This window comes from Mesoplodon bidens (assembly GCF_964165515.1).
Source record: "Mesoplodon bidens genome assembly, chromosome: 3".
Lineage (NCBI taxonomy): Eukaryota > Metazoa > Chordata > Mammalia > Artiodactyla > Ziphiidae > Mesoplodon > Mesoplodon bidens.
Window position 1 is genome coordinate 93,481,506 of NC_138178.1, and position 23,565 is coordinate 93,505,070.

General features: G+C 57.2%; 1 protein-coding gene across 1 annotated transcript in view; it reads left to right on the top strand.

Moving 5' to 3' along the window:
* SPTBN5 (spectrin beta, non-erythrocytic 5) overlaps positions 1–23,565 on the top strand; it is a gene marked incomplete at its 5' end in the record, with an annotated part of 46,333 nt that overhangs the window by 14,079 nt on the left and 8,689 nt on the right. Inside the window, 49 exon segments of the mRNA XM_081228265.1 lie at positions 245–362; positions 365–396; positions 2,799–2,929; positions 3,181–3,407; positions 3,589–3,595; positions 3,700–3,793; positions 3,797–3,987; positions 4,938–5,223; positions 5,375–5,502; positions 5,750–5,804; positions 6,564–6,734; positions 7,219–7,383; positions 7,824–8,038; positions 8,804–8,842; positions 8,844–8,904; positions 9,200–9,361; positions 9,619–9,735; positions 11,138–11,159; positions 11,162–11,294; positions 11,704–11,833; positions 12,088–12,204; positions 12,206–12,234; positions 12,936–12,987; positions 12,991–13,052; positions 13,087–13,255; positions 13,461–13,471; positions 13,473–13,638; positions 14,932–14,997; positions 15,001–15,096; positions 15,275–15,424; positions 15,643–15,747; positions 16,211–16,286; positions 16,289–16,356; positions 16,875–16,895; positions 16,899–17,024; positions 17,176–17,343; positions 18,802–18,897; positions 18,901–18,917; positions 19,002–19,116; positions 19,890–20,015; positions 20,184–20,241; positions 20,244–20,304; positions 20,546–20,577; positions 20,620–20,705; positions 20,939–21,127; positions 21,397–21,491; positions 22,009–22,430; positions 23,100–23,103; positions 23,382–23,480. Coding sequence (XP_081084391.1) covers positions 245–362; positions 365–396; positions 2,799–2,929; positions 3,181–3,407; positions 3,589–3,595; positions 3,700–3,793; positions 3,797–3,987; positions 4,938–5,223; positions 5,375–5,502; positions 5,750–5,804; positions 6,564–6,734; positions 7,219–7,383; positions 7,824–8,038; positions 8,804–8,842; positions 8,844–8,904; positions 9,200–9,361; positions 9,619–9,735; positions 11,138–11,159; positions 11,162–11,294; positions 11,704–11,833; positions 12,088–12,204; positions 12,206–12,234; positions 12,936–12,987; positions 12,991–13,052; positions 13,087–13,255; positions 13,461–13,471; positions 13,473–13,638; positions 14,932–14,997; positions 15,001–15,096; positions 15,275–15,424; positions 15,643–15,747; positions 16,211–16,286; positions 16,289–16,356; positions 16,875–16,895; positions 16,899–17,024; positions 17,176–17,343; positions 18,802–18,897; positions 18,901–18,917; positions 19,002–19,116; positions 19,890–20,015; positions 20,184–20,241; positions 20,244–20,304; positions 20,546–20,577; positions 20,620–20,705; positions 20,939–21,127; positions 21,397–21,491; positions 22,009–22,430; positions 23,100–23,103; positions 23,382–23,480 — 5,366 coding nt within the window.

Below are 23,565 nucleotides of genomic sequence, written 5' to 3' on the forward strand. Positions count from 1 at the left end.
CATGGGAGAAGCGTGGATTGTACCTAAGAGCCAAAGGACATGAGTAGGACAAGAACAAGAGCACACATTCTGCTGGGGCCCTCTACCCTGTGCCACCTCTGACAGAGGGCACAGAGCCCAGCTGTGGGACAGGGACCGTTTCTGGCCCTGGCTCTGCTGGTTGGGAGGTGATGGGGGACCTGCTCTGAGCGCCCCATGGAGGGCACTGACCCTCACCCCAGCCTCTGGGCCGGCCTCTCCTCAGCACCGCAGGGCCCGACTGGAGGGGTTGGTGGCCCTGTTTGGCTTCTATGGCCTCTGTGGGGAGCTGCAGTCCTGGCTGGCAAACCAGACAGTGCTGTTCCGAACACTGCAGCCCCAGGCCCCAACTTGGAGGTCATGCAGCTCAGGTATGCGGTACAGTCCCCTTGGAGCCGGTGGGGGGTCTTAGCTGCTTGGCCCTGCTGCCCCTCTTTATTCCTGCCCTGCTCTCTCCCCACCATGCTTCTGCCTCCCCCTTACCCACTCTCAGCGCTCCATGGTAGCCATGGTCCTCTCTGGGAGGAGGGAGGGAGGGAGCTGGCCTTGAATGTTTTTAAATTGAGGTGTAATTGGCATACAACACTATATTATTTCAGGTGTACAACGTAATAATTAGATGTTTGTATGTTATTGCAAAATGCCCACAACAATAAATCTAGGTAACAACCATCACCATACGTACATAGTTACAGAATTATTTTTCTAGTGATGAGAACTTTTAAGACTTATTCTCTTAGCATCTTTCAAATATGCAATATAGTATTATTAACTATAGTTGCCATGCTGTATATTACATCCCCATGACTTTTTATTTTATAACTGGAAGTTTGTACCTTTTGACTCCCTTCACCCATTCCTTACTCCTCCGCTTTGGCAACCACCAATGTGTTCTCTGAATCTCTGAGCCTGTTGTTTTTTTTTTTAGATCCCACATATAAGTAAGATCATATGGTATTTGTCTTTCTCCATCTGACTTATTTCACTTAGCATAATGCTGTCAAGGTCCATCCATATTGTCCTGAATGGCAAGATTTCATTCTTTTTTTATGGCTTAATAGTATTCCAGTGCAAGTACGCATGCATGCACACACGCATGTGTGTGTGTATCACATTTTCTTTGTTCATTCATCCACTGATGGACACTTAGATTGTTTCCATAGTCTTGGCTATTATAAATAATGCTGCAATGAAGATAGGGGTGCATATATATTTTTGAGTTAGTATTTTCATTTCCTTCAGATAAATACCCAGAAGTGGAATTGCTAGATCATATGGTAGTTCTATTTTTAATTTTTTGAGGAAGCTCCATACTATTTTTCATAGTGGTTGCACCAATTTACATTCACACCAACAATGCACAAGTGTTCCCTTTTCTCCACATCCTTGACAACACTTGTTATTTCTTGGCTTTTTGATAATAGCTATTCTAACAGGTATGAGGTGATATCTCATTGTGGTTTTAGTTTGCATTTCCATTATGATGGTGATATTGAGCATCTTTTCATGTAGCTCTTGGCCATCTGTATGTCTTCTTTGGAAAAATGTCTATTCAGAGCCTCAGCCCAGTTTTAAATTATATTATTATTATTTTCTTTTTTTGCAGTTGAGTTGTGTGAGTTCTTTTTATATTTTGGATATTAACCCCTTATCAGATATATGATTCGCAAATATTTTCTCCCATTCCATAGGTTGCCTTTTCATTTTGTTGATGGTTTCCTTTTCTAGGCAGAAGCTTTTTAGTTTGATGTGGTACCACTTGTTTATTTTGCTTTTGTTGCTTTGCTTTTGGTGTTAAATCCAAAAAATTATCATCTGACTGATGTCTTGGAGCTTACCCCACTATGTTTTCTACTAGGAGTTTTATGATTTCAGGTCTTACATTCAAGGCTTTACTCCATTTTGTGTTAATTTTTGTGTGTAGTGTAAGATAATGTTCCAGTTTCATTCTTTTGCAGGTGGCTGTCCAATTTTCCCAACACCATTTAGTAAGAGACTGTCCTTTTGCCATTGTATAGTCTTGGCTCCTTTGTCATAAATTAAGTATGCATGGGTTTATTTCTGGGCTCTCTATCTGCCCTATTGAGCTATGTGTCTGTTTTTATGCCAGTACCATACTGTTTTGATTACTATGCCTTTGTAATATAGTTTGAAATCAAGGTAACGTGATACCTCCAGCTTTGTTCTTTCTCAAGATTGCTTTGGCTATTTGAGATCTTTTGTCATTCCATACAAATTTTAGTCTTCCAATCTATGAACACAAAATATCTTTCCATTTATTTGTGTCTTCTTCAATTTTTTTCATCAATGTCTTATAGTTTTCAGTGAACAAATCTTTTGCCTCCTTGGTTAAATTTATTCCTAGGTATTTTATTCTTTTTGTTGTAATTGTAAATGGGACTGTTTTAATTCCTCTTTCTGATAGTTCGTTATTAGTGTATAGAAAGTCAACAAATTTCTGTATCTTGATTTTGTATACTACTTTACTGAATTCATTTATTAGTTCTAAGAGGTTTTTGGTGGAGTCTTTAGCATTTTCTATATGTAAAATCATGTCATCTGCAAATAGTGACAGTTTTACTTCTTCCTGTCCAATTTGGATGCCTGGTCTTGAATTTTTAAAGGGCCCTCCCAGCCCTTTAAGGACACAGATCTCTGTCCTTCCAGAGGGATGCAGCTCAAACATCTCTGTAGAAGCCCCTATCTGAGGTCATTCCTAGTCTTAAGGGAAGTGTGGGAAGAGAAAAGTCCCCTCAAGGCCTGGAATCTCTTTCCCCCAGAAATTCCTCACTGCCCTGGCTGTGGGAAGAGGCCTCTGGGCTGAGGTTAGCGGCTCCACTGAGCAGCTGAAGCAGAGATATCCTGGTGATTTCCCCAAAATCCAGCGACAGCAGGAGGAACTGAGCTGGAGGTGAGCATGAGGAAGGAGTGCAAGGTGCGGGGGGCAGCCTGGATGCAGTGCCCGGGCCTGAGTGCCTGCTCACCTGACCCCCAAGATGCCAGGAAGAAAGACTGGACATGTCAGAGGCAGAGAGGAGAGGGTGTGGGGATGGCCAGCCTGGCAGCTTCTGTCATGCGAGCCTCCGGCCAAGACCCCAGGATGGACGGGGTGGTGTCCCTGTGACGTGACATCCCTGAGACAGCCCTGCTCCCTCTGCCCAGGTGGGAGCAGCTGGAGGCCCTAAAGAAAGAGAAGGAAACGCAGCTGGCATGCACCACACATGTGTGCAGTTTTCTGCAGGAGTGTGGAACCACATGGGTCCAGCTACACGACATGATACTCCAGCTAGAAACCCTGGAGCTGGGGCACTTAGAGGACAGCCACCGCGTCCTGCAAGTGAGCCAGCAGAAGATGCTGGTGCAAGATAGAGGCAAAGGGCAGCTAGCAAGTACGGCCTGGGTTCAGCACCGTGAAGGCCTGAGCAGGGTTGTGGAATGGGGAAGAGGACAGAAATTGAGGTGGGGAGGACGGGCAGGATGTGCTGTCCGAAGGGCAGGGCACAGGTTGGGGAACAGTATGAGAACGTGCTCATGGTGAAAGAGAGAGCCACACGTGCTTGCTGCCCCTAGGTGGAGGGTGAGGGGCCAGTTTAGAGTCACCACCACTGCCCCTGGGGAGCACAGGCCCAGGCACTGGGCCCAGGGCGGGGCCCGGACTAGGCGGTGGGCCCTGTCTCACAGGGTTGAGGAGCTGGGCCCCACAGAGAGCCAGTCCCTGCAGGGACAGGTGGAGACGCCGCAGGGGCCGCTGGAGCAAGTGCAGGAGCAAGTGACCTGATGGGCCCGGGCCCAGGCTGAGGCGCAGGCCCTCCAGGGCTTCCTGCAGGGGAGCCGGTGGCTGCTGTGGGCAGGCGGTGTCCAGGCTCAGCTGCACAGCGAAGAAGAGGAGGTGGTGGACGTGGCCTCAGCCCAGCGGCTTCTGGCGGAGCACCAAGACCTGATGGAGGAGATTCACCTGCAGCAGGAGAGGTCAGGACAGGGGCATGGGTGGGGCGCCCTTCAGGCTGGCCACGACCGGTGGGGACGGGAAAGGGAGAGGCAGGAAGTGTCCAGTCATCCAGGGGAGTGGTGCTTCAGGCAGGTTTACAAAGAGGGGTTTAACCAAGGACTGGTCAGGCATCTTGCATACTTTGGGGAGGGACCTAGGGCAGAGTCTGAGCTTCCTGGAACGTTCTATCCAGTCCAGGCCTGGCCATACCCCATGCAGGTGAGCCTGGTAGATTGTCAGGGTGGTCAAGCCTCCCCACCTATTCTGGGTAACGCAGACCCCACGGACCCCTGGAGTGAAATGGCTCAGCCCCTCGCCCCCCAGGAATAAGACACCCACCTCCTTAGTATGGTGATGCCTCCTCTCCTCCTACAGGGGTGGGTACAGTCTGCAGGCTGTGCCCCACGTGAAGGAGCCTGACGGGTGGCCAAGTGGGCACTGAAATCCAGCCCATCCCCTGCTCACTAGACTCCACTACCCGCTTCTGGGCTGCATCAGCTCAGAGAAGTGGAGCCTCTTCCTAATTCACACAAAGGTGTCGCCTGTTCCCAAGCTGTGAGCCTGGGGGCAAACCCGGCAGAGAGGAGTGGGTGCCTTTCCTAATCACTCCAGGCTCCACCCAGGCTTGTGGTGGCCCCAGTCAGGCATGTAGGCAGTCTGAGTGCTTTTTCTGGGTGTGCTGCCTAAGCACATCCACTTGCCTGGGCATTGTCATCAGCGTGGCCAGCTGGAGCAAAGGTGCGACATGCAGGGAGCACGGGAACTAGTGAGTCCCAAGTACTGGGCTGGGCTTGTTACATTCAGTGTCTCACTAGTGGCCCAGGGTACAGCTGTCCCACAGGACAAGTGGACCCCTGGGCTCACCAGCCTCAGACCCCCTTCTGGTTACCCTTACATCAGAGCTCCAAGATGAATGATCTGTGGAGGTGAGAGGGGAGCAGACGGGGTTTCACCCTCTGTCTGTCGTCCTGGACTGGCTGCAGCAGCTGGAGGCTCGGGGCCAGCCCATGGCAGCCTTGGACTCCCCAGACTCCCGAGGGGCAGCCAGTACCCTGAGGCTCCTGGGCCAGCAAGGCAGGGAGTTGAAGGCCTCCTGGGAGCAAAGACAGCAGCGGCTGCAGGAGGGGTTGAAGTTGCAGAGGTTTGGTCGAGAAGCGGATGTTTTCACTGCCACCTGTGCCAACCACGAGACCTTTCTACAGCTGGACAGCCTCGCGGTATGGAGCTCGGGGTGTGCAGCTGGGATGCTCCTACCCCAGGAAGTAGGAGCTTAGAAGCCAGGCTGGGTGGGAGGCCACTGGGTCAGCGCTGGGTGAGATGGTGCTGACCCCCATCCTCCCGGCATGACCCCAGTCTCTGCATCTCCAGGAGGACGTGGGGGAGGCCCAGAGCCTGCTGCAGCGGCACCAGGAGTTTGAGCGGCTCCTGGATGCCCTGGGCCCTCGAGCAGAGGATCTGCGGGCACGTGGCAAGAAGCTGGCTCAGAGCCAACACAAGTGAGCCTGGGCCTTACTGGGCAGCACCTGCAGAGTCCAGGTTTCTTTCTCAGCCTGCACAGACCGTTGCCTGAGCCTTGGAGAGTACACAGGGAGTGGGGGGATAGTGGGGTGCACCCTGGGCTGTGGCGTGTCCGACCTTCGGGGTGAGCCTCAGGCAGAGTGGAGCCTCCCCATATGCTCCCCAACTCTGCCTGCCCTCCCGGGTCTGAGAGCAGCTGCCGCGCGTCCAGGCATAGTGGACCAGGCTCCAGGAGAGCGCGGCCTGGGTTCGGCAGCTGCTGGCTTCCCTCCAGCTCCAGGGGAGGGGCCGGCCCAGGTGCATGAGGCCTCCCTGGGAGGGATGCTTAAGAGTCCACTGCTGCACTAACAGCTGTGTGCTATTTGGAGCACTCTAGTTTACAAAACACTTTCCCACACGTTATGTCATTGACCTCTCCCTTGTGAGATAGGCATTATGGCTCCAATTTTTCCAGATGAGGAAAACTGAGGCTCAGGCCACACTGCTCAAAGGCAGGGCTGGGCCCAAAGCCTTGGCCTCTTGAATAACCCCCTCACCCTCCCTCAGCTGGCTGCTCCCTGTCCTCATGGCCTCTGGCCACACTCCAGGCTCTTGCATGGGCCATGGGCTCCAGCTGCAGATCTTGACTCTGTCAGACATTTGTTCTGCCCACGATGGGGTCTCAGAGCCGGGCTATTTCACAGGCCTCCCGGAGATTAAGCCTGTTTGGAGACAGAGGACCGTCCATGATTTGATGCGGCTGGAGCAGTGGGGACGCGGCCAGATGCTTCTCCTATCTGGGCACAGGGTACCGTGAAGCCAGACCCTGATTCTCCAGGCCTCTTTCTGCTGTTTTCCCTGAGACATCTTTCTCCCCATCTTGGTTTCCCTGTCCATTCTTGGGAGCGGTAACCCCAGGTCCCACCTCTCCTGCACCCTGGGATTGGCTCTGCATCCTGCTCTTCCCCTCGGGGTGCCCTAAGACCCCTTTCCCTAGAGGTCCTCATACCAGCCCTCACCCCCACTCTGTGATACCCACTCTCCCCTGGTTCCTGGGCAGGAATGGAAGCAGGACGTGGCAGAGGTGATGCTGTGGATGGAGGAGAAGTGGCGGATGCTGGCGGATGAGCCATCCCAAGAGCCTGACAACATCCTGCAGAAACTCAGGTGGCACAAAACAGCTGAGCGTGAGCTGGTGTCCACCCAGGGGCACGTGGAGGGCCTGCAGCAGGTGCAGGACACTGGACAGAGGGTGCAGGGCCTGCTCAGCTTCACGTTTCCACTGCATAGCATGTTTGCATGGAGCACAGTCACTGAAGGAAGAATCAACCTCAGTCTCCGTGGAATTAGGATCCCCCAGTTTCCCCCTTCACTCAGCAGGCACCCCCTGGTCTTGGCACCCAAACTAGCCCAGAACACTTCTGTCACCCCTTCCCCTTGGGTCTAAGAGGCAGCCTGCCGCCTCTGCCTGAACTCAGCCCTCCCACCAGCCATCTGGTGCCTGCTCATCCCACACTGTTCGCAGGCGTCAGAGGAAAGCCTTCCCACCTCGGCCCACAGATTTAGGGCTACGCAAACAGCTCGAGCCCTTGTGGCGTGTGGCATGCAGCTCGCAGCCAGCCACCACCACTGCTGCCCCCTGGGCCCAGCCCGCCACCGCCCCTCCTGGTACCAGCAGCTCAACAAGACGCCCCGGGCCTTTGTGTCCACTGCAGGTTGGGAGAGAGCTGTTGAGCAGCAGGCCCCGTGCCCAGGAGGACGTGCAGGCCGGGCTTCAGGGCCTGAGCAGCAAGTGGGATGAGTTGAACCGCCAAATGGCAGAGCATGGGAAGCAGCTCCGGTGGGCTCGGCAGCAGGACCAGCTCCTGGGGCTGCTGCAGGTTGGCTGAAGAGAGGGACGGGACACAGGAGGGAGACCGAAGCTGGGCTGGGCTGGGAGCAGCCAGGACGGGAAGGAGAGGGGAGGAGTCGGGGTGTTCTGACTCTGGGGCGGCCCTGGGAAGTCCTGCAGCCTTTGGAGGCCTCTGGCCTACGGCCTGTTGACCCTGGCTTTACCCACCACTGGCCAATCCAGGATTGCCTCCTGTGTACCCATGCATGCTCGGCACAACTTGAGTCCCCCGGAGATGAAGAAGTGTGAGGGGATGGGGCTGTTCATGCAGCTCTGGGAGAAGGTGCGGGTTAGGAGTGGGAGGGGGGTCCCCAAAAGGCCGTTGGTGAATTTGGTGTGTTACTAGCACTGCAGCCTCAGAGCCCAAGAAGGGCCACTTGCCGGCCTGTATGTGGAGAGCCTAATGCAGCGCCCGGCCTCCCTCCCCAGGAAGCCAAGGAGAAGATGGAGCAGCTAGAGGGGGCCCTGCAGAGTGCAGAAATGGGGCAGGACCTGGGCTCAAGCCAGGGGCTGCAGAGACAGCACCGTCAGCTGGAGGCCGAGAGCCAGGCACTGGCCGGCAAGATGGTTGCCCTCGTTCCCCAGGCCCACCAGGTGGTCAATACCCAGACCATCGTGGAGGAGACCCAAAAGTACCTCCAGAGGTACTCGCCTGCTCGCTCCGTCTCCACTCCATTGTGTGTAATTGCCACCATGTGAACCTGAGGGTGGTTTCACCCAGGGAGCCCAGCAGGGTGGCACCTACAGGCCCTGAGGTTGTCCAAGCCTCCTTCCCTTATGAGTAGAGTCATTCCCGTCAATAGAAATTAACTAGAGGCCAGACGAGGAACTCAGGCAAGGCTTTATTGGGGCCCCTGCTGCAGCAGGGGGGGGAGCGAGAACAAGCAGCAAGTTCCCTTGTTTGCCTGCTCGAGCTTGTTCCTTATATGGGGTGAGGGTAGGGGTGTGTCCAGGCGTCGGGCTGGGGTGGCTTAGGTGTTCTGCCCCCCACTCTGGTGGTGGTAAGTGCAAAGGGCATGAACAGTACCCTGCTTCTGTCCCGACACCCTGTTTTTGCTCTTGTTCTGGCTCTTCAGAAGTGGCAGTTGGGCTTTGTTGGGCTTTTTATATCTTCTGTCCAGAATTTGCCCCAACGGGACATGCACGCAGTTATTTTTAGTCCCTTTTAGTTTCTTTGTATTCCGTTGTGCAAGGAGACGTTTGTCCAGGTGCCAGCACTGCAGCAAAGGGTCCCAGGTCCCAGCCTGTCTCAGCTGGGGTCTCGGCCCTCTCCAGCTGCCTCCCCATCATCAGATGAGGCTTCCCCAACCCCCATCTCTTTCTTCATGGGTCCCTGGCTGGGCCAAGAAAAGGACTGCGCGTGACCCCTCACCTGTCCCCAGCATCCCCCATCTTCTCCCTCCACCCAGGTTTGAGTCCCTTCAGGGATGTCTGGCCGCCCGGCGACTAGCTGCAGGCCTCCGTTGAGCTGTACCAGTTCCTCCACCTGGGCGACATGGAGCTCACATGGGTGGCAACGCATACGCCTGCACCCAGCGCTGGCTCCGATAAATACTTGGATGGTGCCCACAGTCTTCTCCGCAAGCACAGGTAATGGTCCTCATTTTCTCCCAGGATCCCTGATGTCCCATTCCCAGACCCTAGACGCCCTCCACCGCTACTCAGCAGTGCCTGATTGCCCCCAGCCCTTCTCTGCCAGCAAGTTTTGCCATGACTGAGCCCTGGAGCTGCATCCACGGCTCTGTTCTGGGCACCCCATGGCTAAGGGAAGCCCAGATTCGACAGCCCCTCATGCTGTTCTGTAGCAGGAGCTCCACGCAGAGGTGAAAGACCACCAGGGACAGGTGCGACGGGTGCTGGGTTCCGGCCACAGCCTTGCAGCCTCAGGGCGCCCCCAGGCCCAGCACATCGTGGAGCAGTGCCTGAAGCTGGAAGGCCGCTGGGCAGAGCTGGAGCAGGCCTGTGAGGCGCGGTAGGATGCAGAGGGCATGGGGTCAGGGGAAGTAGCCAAAGTCGGGCAGCCTCTGCGAGTGAGGTCTGCGGGACCTGGGACTCTCAGGGAGCTGGATCAGTGGTGAGAACTCTGGGCCCGGAGCTGCTGGGTCCCCGTCGGCAAAGAAGCCTCTTTTTGCTGCCTGCTGGAGAGCAGTGGTGTGATGTCCCCAAGGGGTGATGGAGGGTCCCATCTGAGATCGTCACGGTGAGTTGGCACCATTCTTGACAGTATTTCCTGGACGTATCAGAGCTGGAGGACTGGGTGGAGGAGAAGTGGCCTCTGGTGAGCAGTCAGGACTGTGGCGGGAACGAGACAGCCACGGTCAGGCTCATCAAGAAGCACCAGGTAATGTGTCCTGAGCATTCCCTACATGGTCTGGACTGGGGTGATGATGGGCCATGAGGAAGGGGTCTGTCACACGCCCAAAGGGCACATCCTGCTTCTCGGAGGCACAGAGCCCTGCTCTTTCTTCCTGAAGACTGTCCAGCCCCTTCCCCACCCCCACCCAAATCCTGCAGGGCCCCCTGCTCACCCCCAGTTCCCCACCCCTTATTCAGACACCACCCCTTCAAAGAGCCCATCCGCCTTCTTTCATCTCTGTAGCGGTCCACACTGCTGTGGCCTCAGGATTTATCTGCCTTCTCTTCTTGCTTCTTCTCCTCCCCCTGGCACTTTCCTCCTCTCTTGGGGGGGTCACCTGTTCCAGCCCTCCCCACGTCTTCCACAGCCTTCTTCCTCCCACACGTTGAATACCATGCTTTGAGTTAACCAAACACCATGCCTGAAACCTACCTCATAAGCATCCCTGATTAAAGCCAGGGAGGCCTGGAGCCCCCTCCTCCTTCCTGCAATCTGTTTCTCAGAACCACAAGCCCTGAGCCCCACAGCAATCCTGGTTCCTCTCGTCACTGAAGTGTCCTGCTGTCTGGGCGTTTTGTCTACATAGCCCTAGTGGTCAGTGTTTCAGGGTCCTGACTGAGGACTTTCAGGGAGCCTTTCCTAAGGGGCGTGCGTGTAGCCATGGCCTCATGGAGCTTCTGTGTCCCAGGCATCCTGGGCAGCTTGCTTAAATCCATCCTTTTTTTTTTTTTTTTTTTTAACTGTTTTGTGTTCCTCCAATGGATAGGTTTTTATTAATTAATTTATTTATTTTTGCTGTGTTGGGTCTCTGTTTCTGTGCGAGGGTTTTCTCTAGTTGTGGCAAGCGGGGGCCACTCTTCATCGCGGTGTGCAGGCCTCTCACTATTGCGGCCTCTCTTGTTGCAGAGCACAGACTCCAGACGTGTAGGCTCAATAGTTGTGGCTCACGGGCCTAGTTGCTCCGTGGCATGTAGGATCCTCCCAGACCAGGACTCGAACCCATGTCCCCTGCATTAGCAGGCAGATTCTCAACCACTGCGCCACCAGGGAAGCCCCTCCATCCATTCTTTATACTGCGATGCTGAGGTCAGTACCATGCCCCCTGTGGCCTCTCTTCCTTGGACCAGATGACCCATCATTCACCCTTCCTTGCTAAATAGTGAGCCCTCTGTGGGCACAGACTGTGTCTTCACTTTCATGGAACAGTAAGGAACCCCATCACTGTAGGGTAGGTGGATGATGTGTGCGTGAGTGAGCGGTTGGGTTGGGGTGGGTGGATGAGTAGAGGAGGAGAAGGATGGGTGTGCGATCAGTGGATGAACGGACAGGAGGGTGGGTAGATGAATAGATGACTGAGTCACCCAGTCTGAGCCTTGCGTGCTGGCAGGTTCTGCAACAGGAACTGCCTCTTTTTGGAGCTCCATGGAGGAGCTTGACCAGAGAGCCCAAACCCTCACTGACCCCGAGGCCCCTATGCAGCTGGGCGTGGTGCAGGAGAGGCTCCGGGAGGGGCTGCGGGCACTGCAGGAGTTGGCAGCCACACGGTAAGGGGCGCTGTACCCCTCCCCAGGTTTAGGGGACCTAGCCATGGTTGGCTGTATCCATACCATAACCCCGAGTTGGAAGGAGCCCGTGACCCCAGGCCCACAGAGATGGCAGATGGTTCCTTGCTGTGTGTTGCTCCCCTCTTTCTGTAAATTCCTCAGTGAGGGCCCACTGGGCAGAAACTTGGACCCCCAGCTCCTAGCTCCCCATCTCTCCCCCACATCCACACCCTCACCTGCCCTATCCTGGCCTTCTTATGTTTACTTCTCCCTGAATCCAGAGCCTCAAGCTTGGGCAGAGACCATGAATAACCTCCTCCTTCAGTTCAGGTCACCTGTTTTGGCTGGGCCAGCTGTCCCCAGCGGGGTGGGCAGCTAACTTCTGGGGAACCACAGGCTATCCCCACAGGGACTGGGAGCTGGAGGGGACCCTGAAGATGCACGAGTTCATGAGGGAGGCCAAGGACCTGCAGGGCTGGCTGGCCAGCCAGAAGCAGGCAGTCAGAGGAGGAGAGAGCCTTGAGGAGGAGGTCGTTCTGGTGAGAAGAGGCCAGGGGTAGGGAGGAAGCCCCAAGGCAGGACGCTGGGGCCAGGGGGCTGGCTGGGCTGTGTGGCGAAGGGGGCCCTGGGTCATGAGCCCTGGCTGAGGACAGGCCCTCTGGGTAGAGTAGGCAGGCCCTGCGGCCATCCAACCCCCCATGGTCCAGATGTCACTGAGGTGCCTCACTCCCCAGGCTGCTTGCTGTCTCGCCAGCTAGGGGCCACTCTGTCACCTACTCCCCTCTCCCCTCAGTGCTTCTGCACCAAGTTTGCAAAGTTTCAGCACCAAGTAGAGATGGGGGGCCAATGGGTGGCAACCTGCCAGCAGCTGGCAGAGAGCCTGCTAGAATGTGGGCACAGTGTTGCTCCTCAAGGCCCGTCAGATGCAGCAGGATCTGCAGTGAGTGCCCAGCGGACCCAGGGCATGGGTTTGGGGGAGGGTGCTGGGCAGGCAGGTCCTGGATTGTTAGAGGGCACATGCTCCCGGGGCCACACTGGCTCTGTCTGCACCTGAGGTGTCAGGAAAGGGGGATGCTTCCAGGGAAGCCGAGCCTGCCAGGGGTGCAGGTCAGAGAGTCCTGCCCAGACCCCCAGGGGCACTTTTCCAAACCTCTGGCTCCCAGGACTTGGAGGAGGGGCTGTGGGAACACTGCCTAGCTGCCCACTGGCTGGTTTGGATCCTCCCCCAACCTGTGAGCTTTGAGGCAAGGTCATCCTCATTCATAACCCCTAGCGCGGAGCCTGACCCAGCCTTAGAAGCTCAGGGAGAGTTTACTGAGTAAATGAGGAATGGAGAGGAACGATTATAATCTGATTGACTTACTGAGACTCGAAGGCACAAGATGTAAGGAGTATCAAAGAACACAGGAATCAGTTAAGTGCTGAGCGTGACAACAGCAAAGGACTGAACTCAAAGCAAAGCTAGAAGGAGAGGCTCCAGGGCCAGGGCCAGACAGGAGAGGGGGTTAAGAAGGGGAGATTTGGGCCAGTCCTGGATGCAGCCCACAGAGCAGGAGGGCTGACCAGCCTAGCAAAGGGGGCAGAACGAGGTGCTAGGTGAATAGCTGATCTGCTGCCCGTCTCCCGCACGCCGGTGCACAGGGCTGCCTGGTTGGAGCTGTGGGCGCTGACCCAGGCCTGCGGCCACCTGCTCTGAGATGATGAGATCACCCTCAAAGTTCACAGAGATCTGTTGGAAGCCCTCACCCAGGTCCAGGTGTGAGCCCAGGAGGAGGAAGGGGGTTCTTTCTAGAAGTGGATCAGCGCCCCACCCTCCAGTCCTGATCCCCTTGGCCATCTCCTTTCCTCGGGAGAAAGCCACAAGCCTCCCCTGTGGTGTGGCCCAGGATCTGTGTGGGCTGGGGGCCCAGCTGAGGAGACACGAGGGGCTGGAGCGTGAACTCGTGGGCACTGAGCGGCAGGTGAACCCAGGTCTGGCTGCCTCTCCCCCGCAGGCCCCCTCAGGCCTGCCCATCTTCTCTCTAGCTTTTCCCCTGCTCTCGGGGCCGCCAGTCAGGCCCATAGTGCATGGAGGGCAGGACCCTAGGAGGGATCCGTGGGATAGGCAGGCCCTTCAGCCTCTAGGAGGACGCGACCCTTCCCTCCCTATCACTACCCTGCCCCCAGCTACAGGAGCTGCAGGACTGGAGGAACGGTGCAGAAGCTGGGGCCCGGGCCTCAGGCCCAAGCGGTGCAGCAGAGGCAGCGGGCCCTGCTGAAAGCTTGGGAGGCCCTGAAGCTGCACGTGGAGCAGCGCTGGGCCCAGCTGGAGCGGGCATGGCTCCTGGTCCGCTTCCGTGCAGCGGTGAAGGCTCTTCCCTCCCCGGGCTCTGGGTGTGTGTGTGTGTGTGTGTGTGTGTGTTGTACCATGAGTGCGCGTGCACTAATGAGACCCTCCAACCCTGGAGGGAAGACGAGTGGGACACGAGGAGGAAGAGCACTGGGCATGTGCGGGTGTCCGTCTGGCCAGGCAGAGGGCTGAGCGCGGGGGACGCAGCGGTGACTCCTTACAACACCAGCCCAGGTGAGTGAGAGTGCAGTTAGGAGGCAGGGGTCCCAGCCAGAGCTCAGGAGGAGAAACAGCCCAGGAAAGCCCAGAACTGGAGATCTGAATGTCCTAGACAGTGACCTCTGGATCAGCTGGCATCTTTTTAACATCTGTGTTTAGCTCTCTGCTAGGAGCTGTGAGTGGGGAGAGAAGGTGATATAGAGCCTGTGAAAGATGGAATCACTGCCGTCAGGGAGACTATCTAGCTGGGGGGGATGAGCCTAATACCCCAGAGAGTCAGATTGGGACAGTGGGCCCTGGCTATGTGTGTCCTAGGAGTCCCCTTATCCCGGTGCCTGATAGACAGGGAGACCCAAACTATGACACAGCAAAAAGGCTTGAGTTTAGAGACCCAACTCTGCCACTTTCTAGCAGCGTGGGCTCGAGCAAGGCACTTACCCCTAGCTTGTTACCCGCTGTGTGTGAGCGTCTGGAGGTTACAAAACTCCCTCACACACGATGTGCCATTTACCCTTCTTCATCTGTGCAATGACGTGTTGGGACAAGGATCCAAGGCTGCTCCAGCTCTAACATGTGTTTGTACACAAATCAACAGAAGAGTGTAAGTATTAAACTGGAGATTCAGAGGACAAGGCACGCAGTGAGATGGCAGGGGGGCAGGGGGGCAGGGGAGGCTTCACAAGACAAAGAGGGCCTTGGCCTCTGATGAACACGTGAGCTTGGAAGGGATGGAAGGAAGGAGAAGAACTTCTAAGCAAGAGGGGCAAGGGGAAGCCTAGGGTGGAGAGAAGTCATGGGCAGGGCAAGGAGGAGGCTGGTCTGGCGCCTGTGGAAGTTTAGTAGCCCTGGGGGGATTGGGTTGGACAACAGCGGAGCAACGAGGTGACCACAGGCCTCGTGAACCTCACCTGGGCTCTGAGCTGGGACAGCTCGGGGCCGCTTCAGTGTGTGAGTGGATCCAGGCAGGCTGCGGTTGTGCCTCAGAGGCTGGTTCTCTGCCGCCCAGCCCAGCCCTCACCCAACTCCCTTCCTCCTTCTCCTTGGGATCCAGGTGCGGGACTGCACCTCCTGGGCACCTGTGTGTGACAGGAGCTGCAGGTGGAGGAGATCTCCCAGGAGCCCGGCAGTGGCCTGCTGAAGCTCAGCGCCCACCAGTAGCTTCGGGCAGTGCCGGAGGCCCAGGAGGAGCTGCGCCAGCAGGGTGCCCAGGTGGGCCAGCGGGCACTTTTGGCTGCAGGGACCTCCATCAAGGAGGTGGGCCCCCCTTTCCTGGTGCCCCCCCCAGCCTACCCCGTCTGAGCCTGTGCCTGATCACTGTGCCCCTACCCCAGTGCACCATGCCAGCCTCTCCTCAGAGACTTCCCTTGGGACCCGCTTCCATCTGGTCCACGTGGCTCTCCCCAGTGCAGGCTCTCCACACGCTCATGCCCAGGTCCAGGAAAGGCTGCAAGTCCTGCGGGACAAGCAGCAGCAAGTGTTCCAGGCCTGGGAGCAGAAACAGGAGAGGCTGCAGGCCATGCACCGGGGGCAGCTCTTCCTCAGAAAGTGCGGCCGCCTGGACGAGACCCTCACGGCCCGGGAGGCAGGTGCCCTCACCCCATAGCCTCCCAGCACGCCCTCTTCTCCCCTCTGGCCTCTCCCTCACCGGCTCTCTTGCTTCCTGGGGCTCTGGCCCTTTCCCCGATGTGGAACCCAGAGGCTGTGCACTGCCTCGACCCAGACGGCTGCAAATGGGGGTGGGGGGCTGGCTGTCTGGACAGTGCCTTATGGCCTCTTTGACTTTTCCGTGGGCTGAGCCAGGTCTTCCGGAGAACCAGTGCCCTGGGGAGCTCCGTGGAACAGGTGGAGCAGTTGATTCGCAAGCATGAGACATTCCAGAAGGTGCTGACTGCCCAGGATGAGAAGGTAATGGGTTTGGGGGATCCTGGGCGTGGTCAAGGTGGGGTGGTCGGAGTCTGGGAACTTGGAGAGTTCTCAGTGGGGGACGTGGGTGCTCAGTGTGTACCCACAGGTAATGCTGATGTTTGGGGGTGGCCTGGGGGGCTAGGGGCACCTGGCTGGGGCTGACTGAGCAGAGTAGGACATGTGGCTCGGGAGGGCCTGGGATGGGGTGGGCCACACTGCAGGGACACAGGGGCCACATGGCTCCAGATCAGGTAGTCACAGGGGAGCAGAGTGGGGGCATTGGGGGGAGAGCTGGGGGCTGGTTCTGGCTTGCTGGGAGGACCGGCCAGCCTTGGGCCATGCAGGGCTGAAGGCGGGGCTCCCCTGTGGGCCAGCCCCTGCTCCAGCCTCCCCGAATGAGGAACCGAGAGCCGAGTTCCCCCCAGTCCCACCCTGCCCACCAGAGGCGGCTCTGTGTGAGCAGGTGAAGATGCTCGGGGGTCCCAGGGCGCAGGACCTGCCCCACAGCGTGCTGGAGCGCCGGGCTCCGGTGGAGGAGCTGACGAGAGCCGGAGACACACCCTGCACGCCTCCCTGCTGATGACTGCCTTCATCAGGGCCGCCATCCAGGTCAGAGGGCCTCTCCAGCCCAGTACCTTCCACGTGGGCCACATTTTCCAGTTTACAGATGACGTCCACCTTCACGGGCTCGTTCAGGCCTCGCCACAGCCCTGTGAGGAGGATACTAAAGTTTGGAGAGTTAAATGGCTTTCCCGGAGGCCATGCTGGAGCCCAGACATTTGATTTGAAGACCCTGTATGTGGAAACCCCGCTGCTTCCTAAGCTCTCACAAAGCCGGGGCAAAGAGAGGCAGAGAAGTCCAGGGCCCCAGGGCAGGCGAGCCTCACCTCCAAAATGAGGTCCCACCCAAGCTCCCTGGCCAGCCCCTTCGTGTGGCTGAGGGGCCATCTGGGCCTGGGGCTGTCTTCCTGGGCTCAGACCATTGGATCTTATTTACCAGGCACTGCCCAGCCCCACCCTTGGGCCAGCAGCCAGCTACCTGGGCACAGCTGAGGGCAGGCCTGTGGGACGTCTCTGTGGACCGAAGCAGCATCAGCATCATGAGATTCATATCCCTCCCCCACCAGGCCGAGGACTGGATCCAGGAGTGACTCCAGCAACTGAAAGAACCAGTCCCTCCTGGGGACCTGAAAGATAAGTTGAGGCACGTGCAGAAACACCAGGCTTTCGAGGCTGAGGTCCAGGCCCATGAGGAGATCATAACCTCTGTTGCCAAGGTAACAGCCAGGCCCTCAGCCCCACCCTGCCCCAAAGTGAGGACACCAGGATGACCAAGGGGAAAGGTCTGAGGCAGGGGGAGCCTGTGATGGAGAAAAAGCAGGAGAGAGAGCGACAGGCACCATCTCCTGGTGTCCCCTCTCTCCCCAGGAGGGCGAGGCTCTCCTAGCACAGAGCCACCCTCCGGTGGGAGAGGTCTCCCAGAGGCTGCACGCACTGGGAGAAGCTGAAGCAGGGGTGGCTCTCCGGGGCCAGGACCTTGAGCACTGCCTGCAGCTCCACAGGCGGCTCCGTAAGCTCCGAGGAGTCTGGGCCGGGGTAAGGGGACCCTGCCAGTGCATCCCACATCAGGAAGCAGTGACCGTGCATGGGCTGTGGAGCCAGATGTGGGCCCTCATGTCAGCTCCGCGCTTAAGACCTGACTCGCTTAGGCAGACTCCCTCACCTCACCAAGCCTTAGTTTCTTCATCTTTAAAATGGGGATACCGCTTATCTCATAGGTAAGAGAGCATATACGTATGTTGGTGGTTACAGGAATCTATACATGTGATAAAACTGCCTAGAGCTATACCTTCCCACACACACACAGGTGCATGCATGTAAAAGCTGCTGAACTCTGAATAAAGTCTGTAGTCTAGTTAACAATTATACCAAAGTCAATGTCCTGGTTTTCATACTGCACTATAGTTATGTAAGATGTTACCATCAGGGGAAGCTGGGGGAAGGGTACATGGGCCTTCATTATATACTTGTGCAATTTCCTGTGCATCTATGATTATTTCAAAATTTAAAAAAAAGGATGCATGTATGCCTGGGTGTAGTAGATAATCAATAAACTGCAGTTGCTCAGAAGTCTCATTCAGCATCTCCTCCCCAGCCCCTACTCATACACACACCAAAATCAATTTCCCTTATGCGGTATAGAGGAAAGAAATTGACCAAGTGCATTCACAATCATGTATTAAGAGCCCAGACATGCTAACCTCACCCCCTGAAGTAAGTATATGACTTTTTTAAAAGGCTGCAGTGCTCCAATCTAAGATGGCCTTTACTAACGGTGGAATTTCACAGCCACTGTGCCAGATGCTGTAGGAGAAAGAGTGTTAGATAGACTTGAGGAGTTGGGTTTGAGTCCTGGCTCTGCCATAAATTCACCAGGTTAGTCTCTGATTTCTGCTCCAGCTTCTATAAAAGAGAGAAACCCCCTTCCCTGCACACCTATGAGACACCTATTGGGAGGCGCTTTGGAAATGTAGACCAGTGCAAGGTGCTTTTACTGGGGCAGGACACCTGCAGTCCATCCACTGTCAGGGTCCCCAGCCCCGTGTAGCCATGAACCCCACCCAGTGTCTAAGCAGTGGCAGCCTCAGCCCAGTGACTCCCAGGGACAGGGACACCCAAACCTAAGGAGGCTGGCACTCACCATTTCATTCAACCCCTTACTTTGCTTTTCTTATCCTGAGAAGCTGCATTTTAACTTTAAAAGCTTCTGTTCATCAGTGCATGCCTGCCCTCCTGCTCCTGCCTGGTCCCGACCTGGGGAGCAGATTTCCTAGCCTTAGAGATGACCCTGGGCTACAGACCCCAGGTGCATCTTGCTCAGTGCACCTGGCATGGGATGGGATGGCCACGGCAGAGGAAGCAGCTGCCTCCACTCCCCAAACGTGCAGTCCCTCGAGCTCTCTCAGGCCCGAGCACACTCTCCAAGTGTTGATGCAGTGCAAAGAAGGGGCTCGGAGCAGGTGCCACAGATGCCCTCCCCCTGCACCTCCACAGGACATGGTGGATGATGCACACATCAGGAGCATCAATGACTTGTCCCTGCAGTTCAAGAACCAGGACCCTGAGAAACTCAAGACCACCTGCCAGCAGTGACAACAGCTCAACAACAGGCCAGTCTCAGAGCCGGAAGCAGTGGGGCTGGGAGAGGGAGCTGGAGGGTCACCTCAGACTCAGCCTTACACCCTCTCCATCAGGTGGAACAGTTTCCATGGCAACCTGCTCTGCTACCAGTGGCAGCTTGAAGGGGCCCTGGAGATACACATGTTGTCCCAAAAGCTGGATGACCTCACTCAGCAGATCTGGGAGAAGGTAAGCAGTGGAACTGCTGATGCAGCCAGGGAGCCAGTGCGTCCCCCGCCTCACCCGCCTCTCCTCTTCAGCTGGGTACCTGGAGGCAGGTCCCATCAAGGGGCCGTCCGAGGGTCTGCCAGCGGTTCTCAGGGTCAACTCCGGACCTAGAAGCCCCCATTTGCTTCTAGGAGGCTGGCTCACCTGCCGCCTTTCTCTCCCAGAAGCACTGTGAGGCCAGAGGCCAGAGCATCCCGCTCCCCACCGTTTCCTCTGTTGTCCCCGAGCAAGGCCAGAACCCGCAGGAGGTTTGCCCCGGGATTGTGTCAGCAGCCACAGAGAAACCTGGCCTAGACGCTGGCAGAGGTGGGAGCGGGGAAATTGTACGTGGCCTGAGAAGCCCCCTGTGAAGCACGTGGCGCCCTGTTCTGAGCATGCAGAGGGCTCTGTTCTTACTGCCCCTCTGGTCCCTGCCTCACCCAGGCCAGCCCATCTCAGTTCCCTGCAAAGGAACGAGGGTCAAGTGAGACCACACATGTGGAAGCAGCACGCCCGTGGAGGTTCCTACCACCAGCGAAACTCCAGCCCTAAGTCTCTCCTGGGAACCTTCCTCCCTCACAGAAGGAAGGGACCTGTGGTCAGGGCCAGCGGCCTGCTCCAGCCCGCGGAGGGCCCTGGGAAGGGAATCAGGCTGGATGCTTGCTTCCCACACAGAAACCCTGTGGCCAGCGACCCCTCTGCAGTGAGGGAGGAGCTGGAGAAAAGGCTGATAATAACGCCCCCTTTCTCCCCAGGCCACCCTGGTCCAGGCCCTGGACTGTGGGAAAGATCTGGAGAGCATGCAGAGGCTGAGGCAGAAACACGAGGAGTTGGAGCAGGAAATAGACCTCATCCAGGCCCAGGGGGAGGTGTGCAGCTGGGTGTGGAGGTGGCCCCAGGCCCAGGGCACCTCCTCCGTGGGACCCTGGGCAGGCACATGGCGGGGCGGGGGGCCAGCCAGGTCCACTGAGCTGTACAACCACAGGCTGGGCTCCCCTGAGCACCACCTGCCTCCCTGCCCCAGCCGCTGACCCTGGCTTCCCACACAGCCTGTAGAGCATGAGGTAGGCTGCTTCTGCCAGAGAAGCCCTGAGGCCGCCCACACCCTTGCCGCAAGCATCAGGCGATGATGGGCAGCTGGTGGCAGCTCCAGAGTGGGGCCCAGAAGCGGTACAAACCCCCAGGCCTCTTTCCCTCACTGCTCTCACTGACCCATCCCCTGCAGCGTCTCAATCCCCACCCTTCCCTAAGAGTCTTTCTCCATCCTTCTAATAACCATCTGTATGGCCACCCTATTAATTCCCAGCCCATGGGCCCTTCTTTGGCTGAGGGGATTCAGGGACAGAAGGCAGTGGCGGGGGAAAGGGGCTCAGAGGCCCTAGGAGTAGCTGATGAACCCTATGGCAGGAAGAAGTCGCTGGATGACTTGCACCAAGCTCAGAAGTGACAGGCAACGCTGCAGAAATTGCTGATCTGGGCCCAGAGGCTGCGAGCTGAGATGGACGCCGAGAGCATCCCCCAGCAGCCTCGCGGATGTCCAGAGCATGTTGCAGGAACATCAGGGTCGCAAGGTGAGCGGCCCAGACCCTGAGGCCTTTCCTGGGATCTCGCCTCCTCTCTGGCTTCCCCCTTACTGTGATCCCACTTTTCTCTTGGGTTCCTTCTGCATCGGCTACCTCTGCCTTTCTCCTCTTCCCTCTAACCCCCTCAGGTGTCTTCCCCACCTCTCCTCCCTCCCACTGGGCCGCTTCCCTTCCACTCAGGAAGCCTCAGCCTCTGGGATCTGAGCCCAGTCCTCTTACAGGCCAAGCTGGATGCCCGAACAGACAGCATCAGCCTGGCCCGAAGCACTGGGCAACAACTGCTTGCCGCCGGGCACCCATCCACCCCCGACACCCGCCAGGCCCCGGCTGGTTTAGACCAGGGTCTGAACAGCCTGGAAGGGGCCTGGCAGGAGCACCAGCTCCACCTGCATCAGGCCTTGGAGCTACAGGTAGCAGCCTCCGTCCCGCCCCCACCCCTGGGGCCTGTACTAAACCCACTGCCCGTCGTCAAAGCCAAAGCCAGAGAGGCTGCCATGCCAGGGGCTTTGCCCACCACCTACCACTCAGCTCACCCACGGCAAATCTTGCCTGCTGTGGACTCCTTCTGTTGAGCCAGGCCCCAGGTCCATGGTTTCCCAATGGGCCACCAACAGGGTCACTCCACCCGCAGTGACTGGACCCTCTGCTCACTTCCTCTTGCCTTTTCTTTTCTCAACAGCTGGTTCTGAGCTCTGTGGAGCACGTGGAAAGTTGGCTCTGCAGCCTGGAAGCCTGCCCAGCCAGTGCGGGTCTGGGGGTAGGTGCCCAGCAGGAGTGAGGGAGTGTTTGCCAGGGCAGCATTAGAGATCAAACCAGCCAGTGCTGCCAGAGCTCCCCAGGCCAAGGGCATCTGCCAACCCTCAAGCCCGTCGGTCACTGAGCGGTGGCTTACCCGTCCATTGCTGGCAATGGGGCTGGGCCCTCTGTGGGGGCTCAGAGGGTGAGCCTGTGGCCCTTGACGCATTCTTGCCTCCTTTTCCCAACACCCTTCTCTCCTCTGCCCCCCTCACTTCCTTACACCCAGAGATTTGCTTTTCCCACAACTGTCCCAACCCCTGTGGCAGGCAAGCCGGACTCATGGGAGTCCTCAGAGGATGATCAGGGGCCGTTTCCTGTGCTGACGTAGCCTTACTGGGAGTGCAGAGGAGAGGGTGTCCCTGTTATGTGGAGGAGCTCCACCTGCCCTGGAAATTCTAACACTTGACCCTTATCCCCCATGCCTTTCCTGGTTGAGAATCGCTGCCCTAAAGCCAGATACAGCCTTGAGGGATTGGGGGGATGTGTCTGGTAGGAAAGTAGATAGCTTGGGACTGGGAGGGGGCATCCCTGTAGACAGTATCGCTTCCCAAGACTCCTTGCTTGACGTGGAAACGCTGCTGTGGAAGCAGAAGACGCATGAGCGAGACCTGGAGGCACAGGCGGAGAAGATCAGCGCGCTGGGAGCCTCCACCCACAGCCTGCACCAGGGTGGACAGCCCGAGGCCCAGGGTGCCCTGGGCCGGTGCCAGGCCATGCTCCTGAGGTACCTCTGGCTCTGGCTGTGGGAGCCGTGGGTGGGCTGGCACAGGCATCAGGCTCTTCCCTTGCCCTTGTATCCCTTAGCCTGGGCTCACCAGGCTTTTCCAAGGGCTGAGTTCAGATGCCAGGGCCCCAGCGCTCTTGAACCTGCAGTGTGTCAACCTGTTATGGAGTCAAACAGCACATGGTCACTCAGCTGAGATAAAGGGGACTTTTAAAAAGAAGCACATGTTTAAGAAACCAAAAGAGAGACGACCTCATGCAATGGCAATACCAGAGCACAGCAGTTAGCCAGACAGCGCTGAGTTCCTGCGCTGCCCTTTCACAGCAGGACTTAGGGCAGATTCCTCACAGAGTCTCATGTCTACAGTGGGGGGATAAAAATACCTGCCTCTTAGGGTTGTGGTCAGGATGAGAAAGGAATCCTTGATGTCCCGGTGTGGTTCCTGGCACGCAGTGGGTTTGCATGCAGGGAGCATATTTCTTATGCTCATTTAACTGAAGCTGGCACAGCTATGAGACTCCAGTCTCTGCCTTTTTTCCTCATAAAAGCCCATCTGGTTCAGCTGCCTCGTCCAGCCCCTCAGACGTTTAGATCAAGGCAGATTTGGCCAAAAGCTGGATTCCAGATTGGTGGGGGTCTCCGTCCTTCCCAGAGAGCCCACCAGGGCCCACTGTGTTTGTGGCTCCTGAGCTGGTACCCTGGTGGCCATCCCCTCCTCTTCCCTGCAGGTGGACCCCACCTGGGTACCCGAGGTCTTTGATTGACAGATGGAAAATGTTGGTTTGCTGGTCTCTGTCAACACTCCCTGTCCCCGCTCCAGCCCCCTTAGGTGGTTCCTGGCAGGCCCGGCTGTCCCCCAGGACAGTGCCGTCTTGACCCCCTCCCTCTCAGGCTTCTGGCATCCTCCAGGGGGCTGTTTTCATTCCATCAAGACTCTCTGCATCTCCTCTGCCCTCCACACCCTTTGGCAGCCCCAGCAGGAGGAGACAGACTGAGGGTATATTGATACACAAGAAAGGCTGTCCTGGGCTGGAAGGGCACACCTATGCACCTGTGTGTGCATGTGTGGGCACACACACACACGTAGCAGCTCCAGGTCCCAGTGAGCAGACCTGAGGCCCCTGACACCCTCCTTCCGGCAGGAAAGAGGCACTCCTGGAGCAAGCCAGGACCTGTCACCGCCAGCTGGAGGAGCTCGGGCAGCTGCAGCCTTTCCTGCAGGGTTTCTACGATGTTGGCCGGTGTGGGGAGTGGTTGTGGTGAGAGAAGGGGCTGCCCCCGGGACAAGCCACTCTTCCTTGGGGCAGCCCAGAGGTTAGGGTGAAG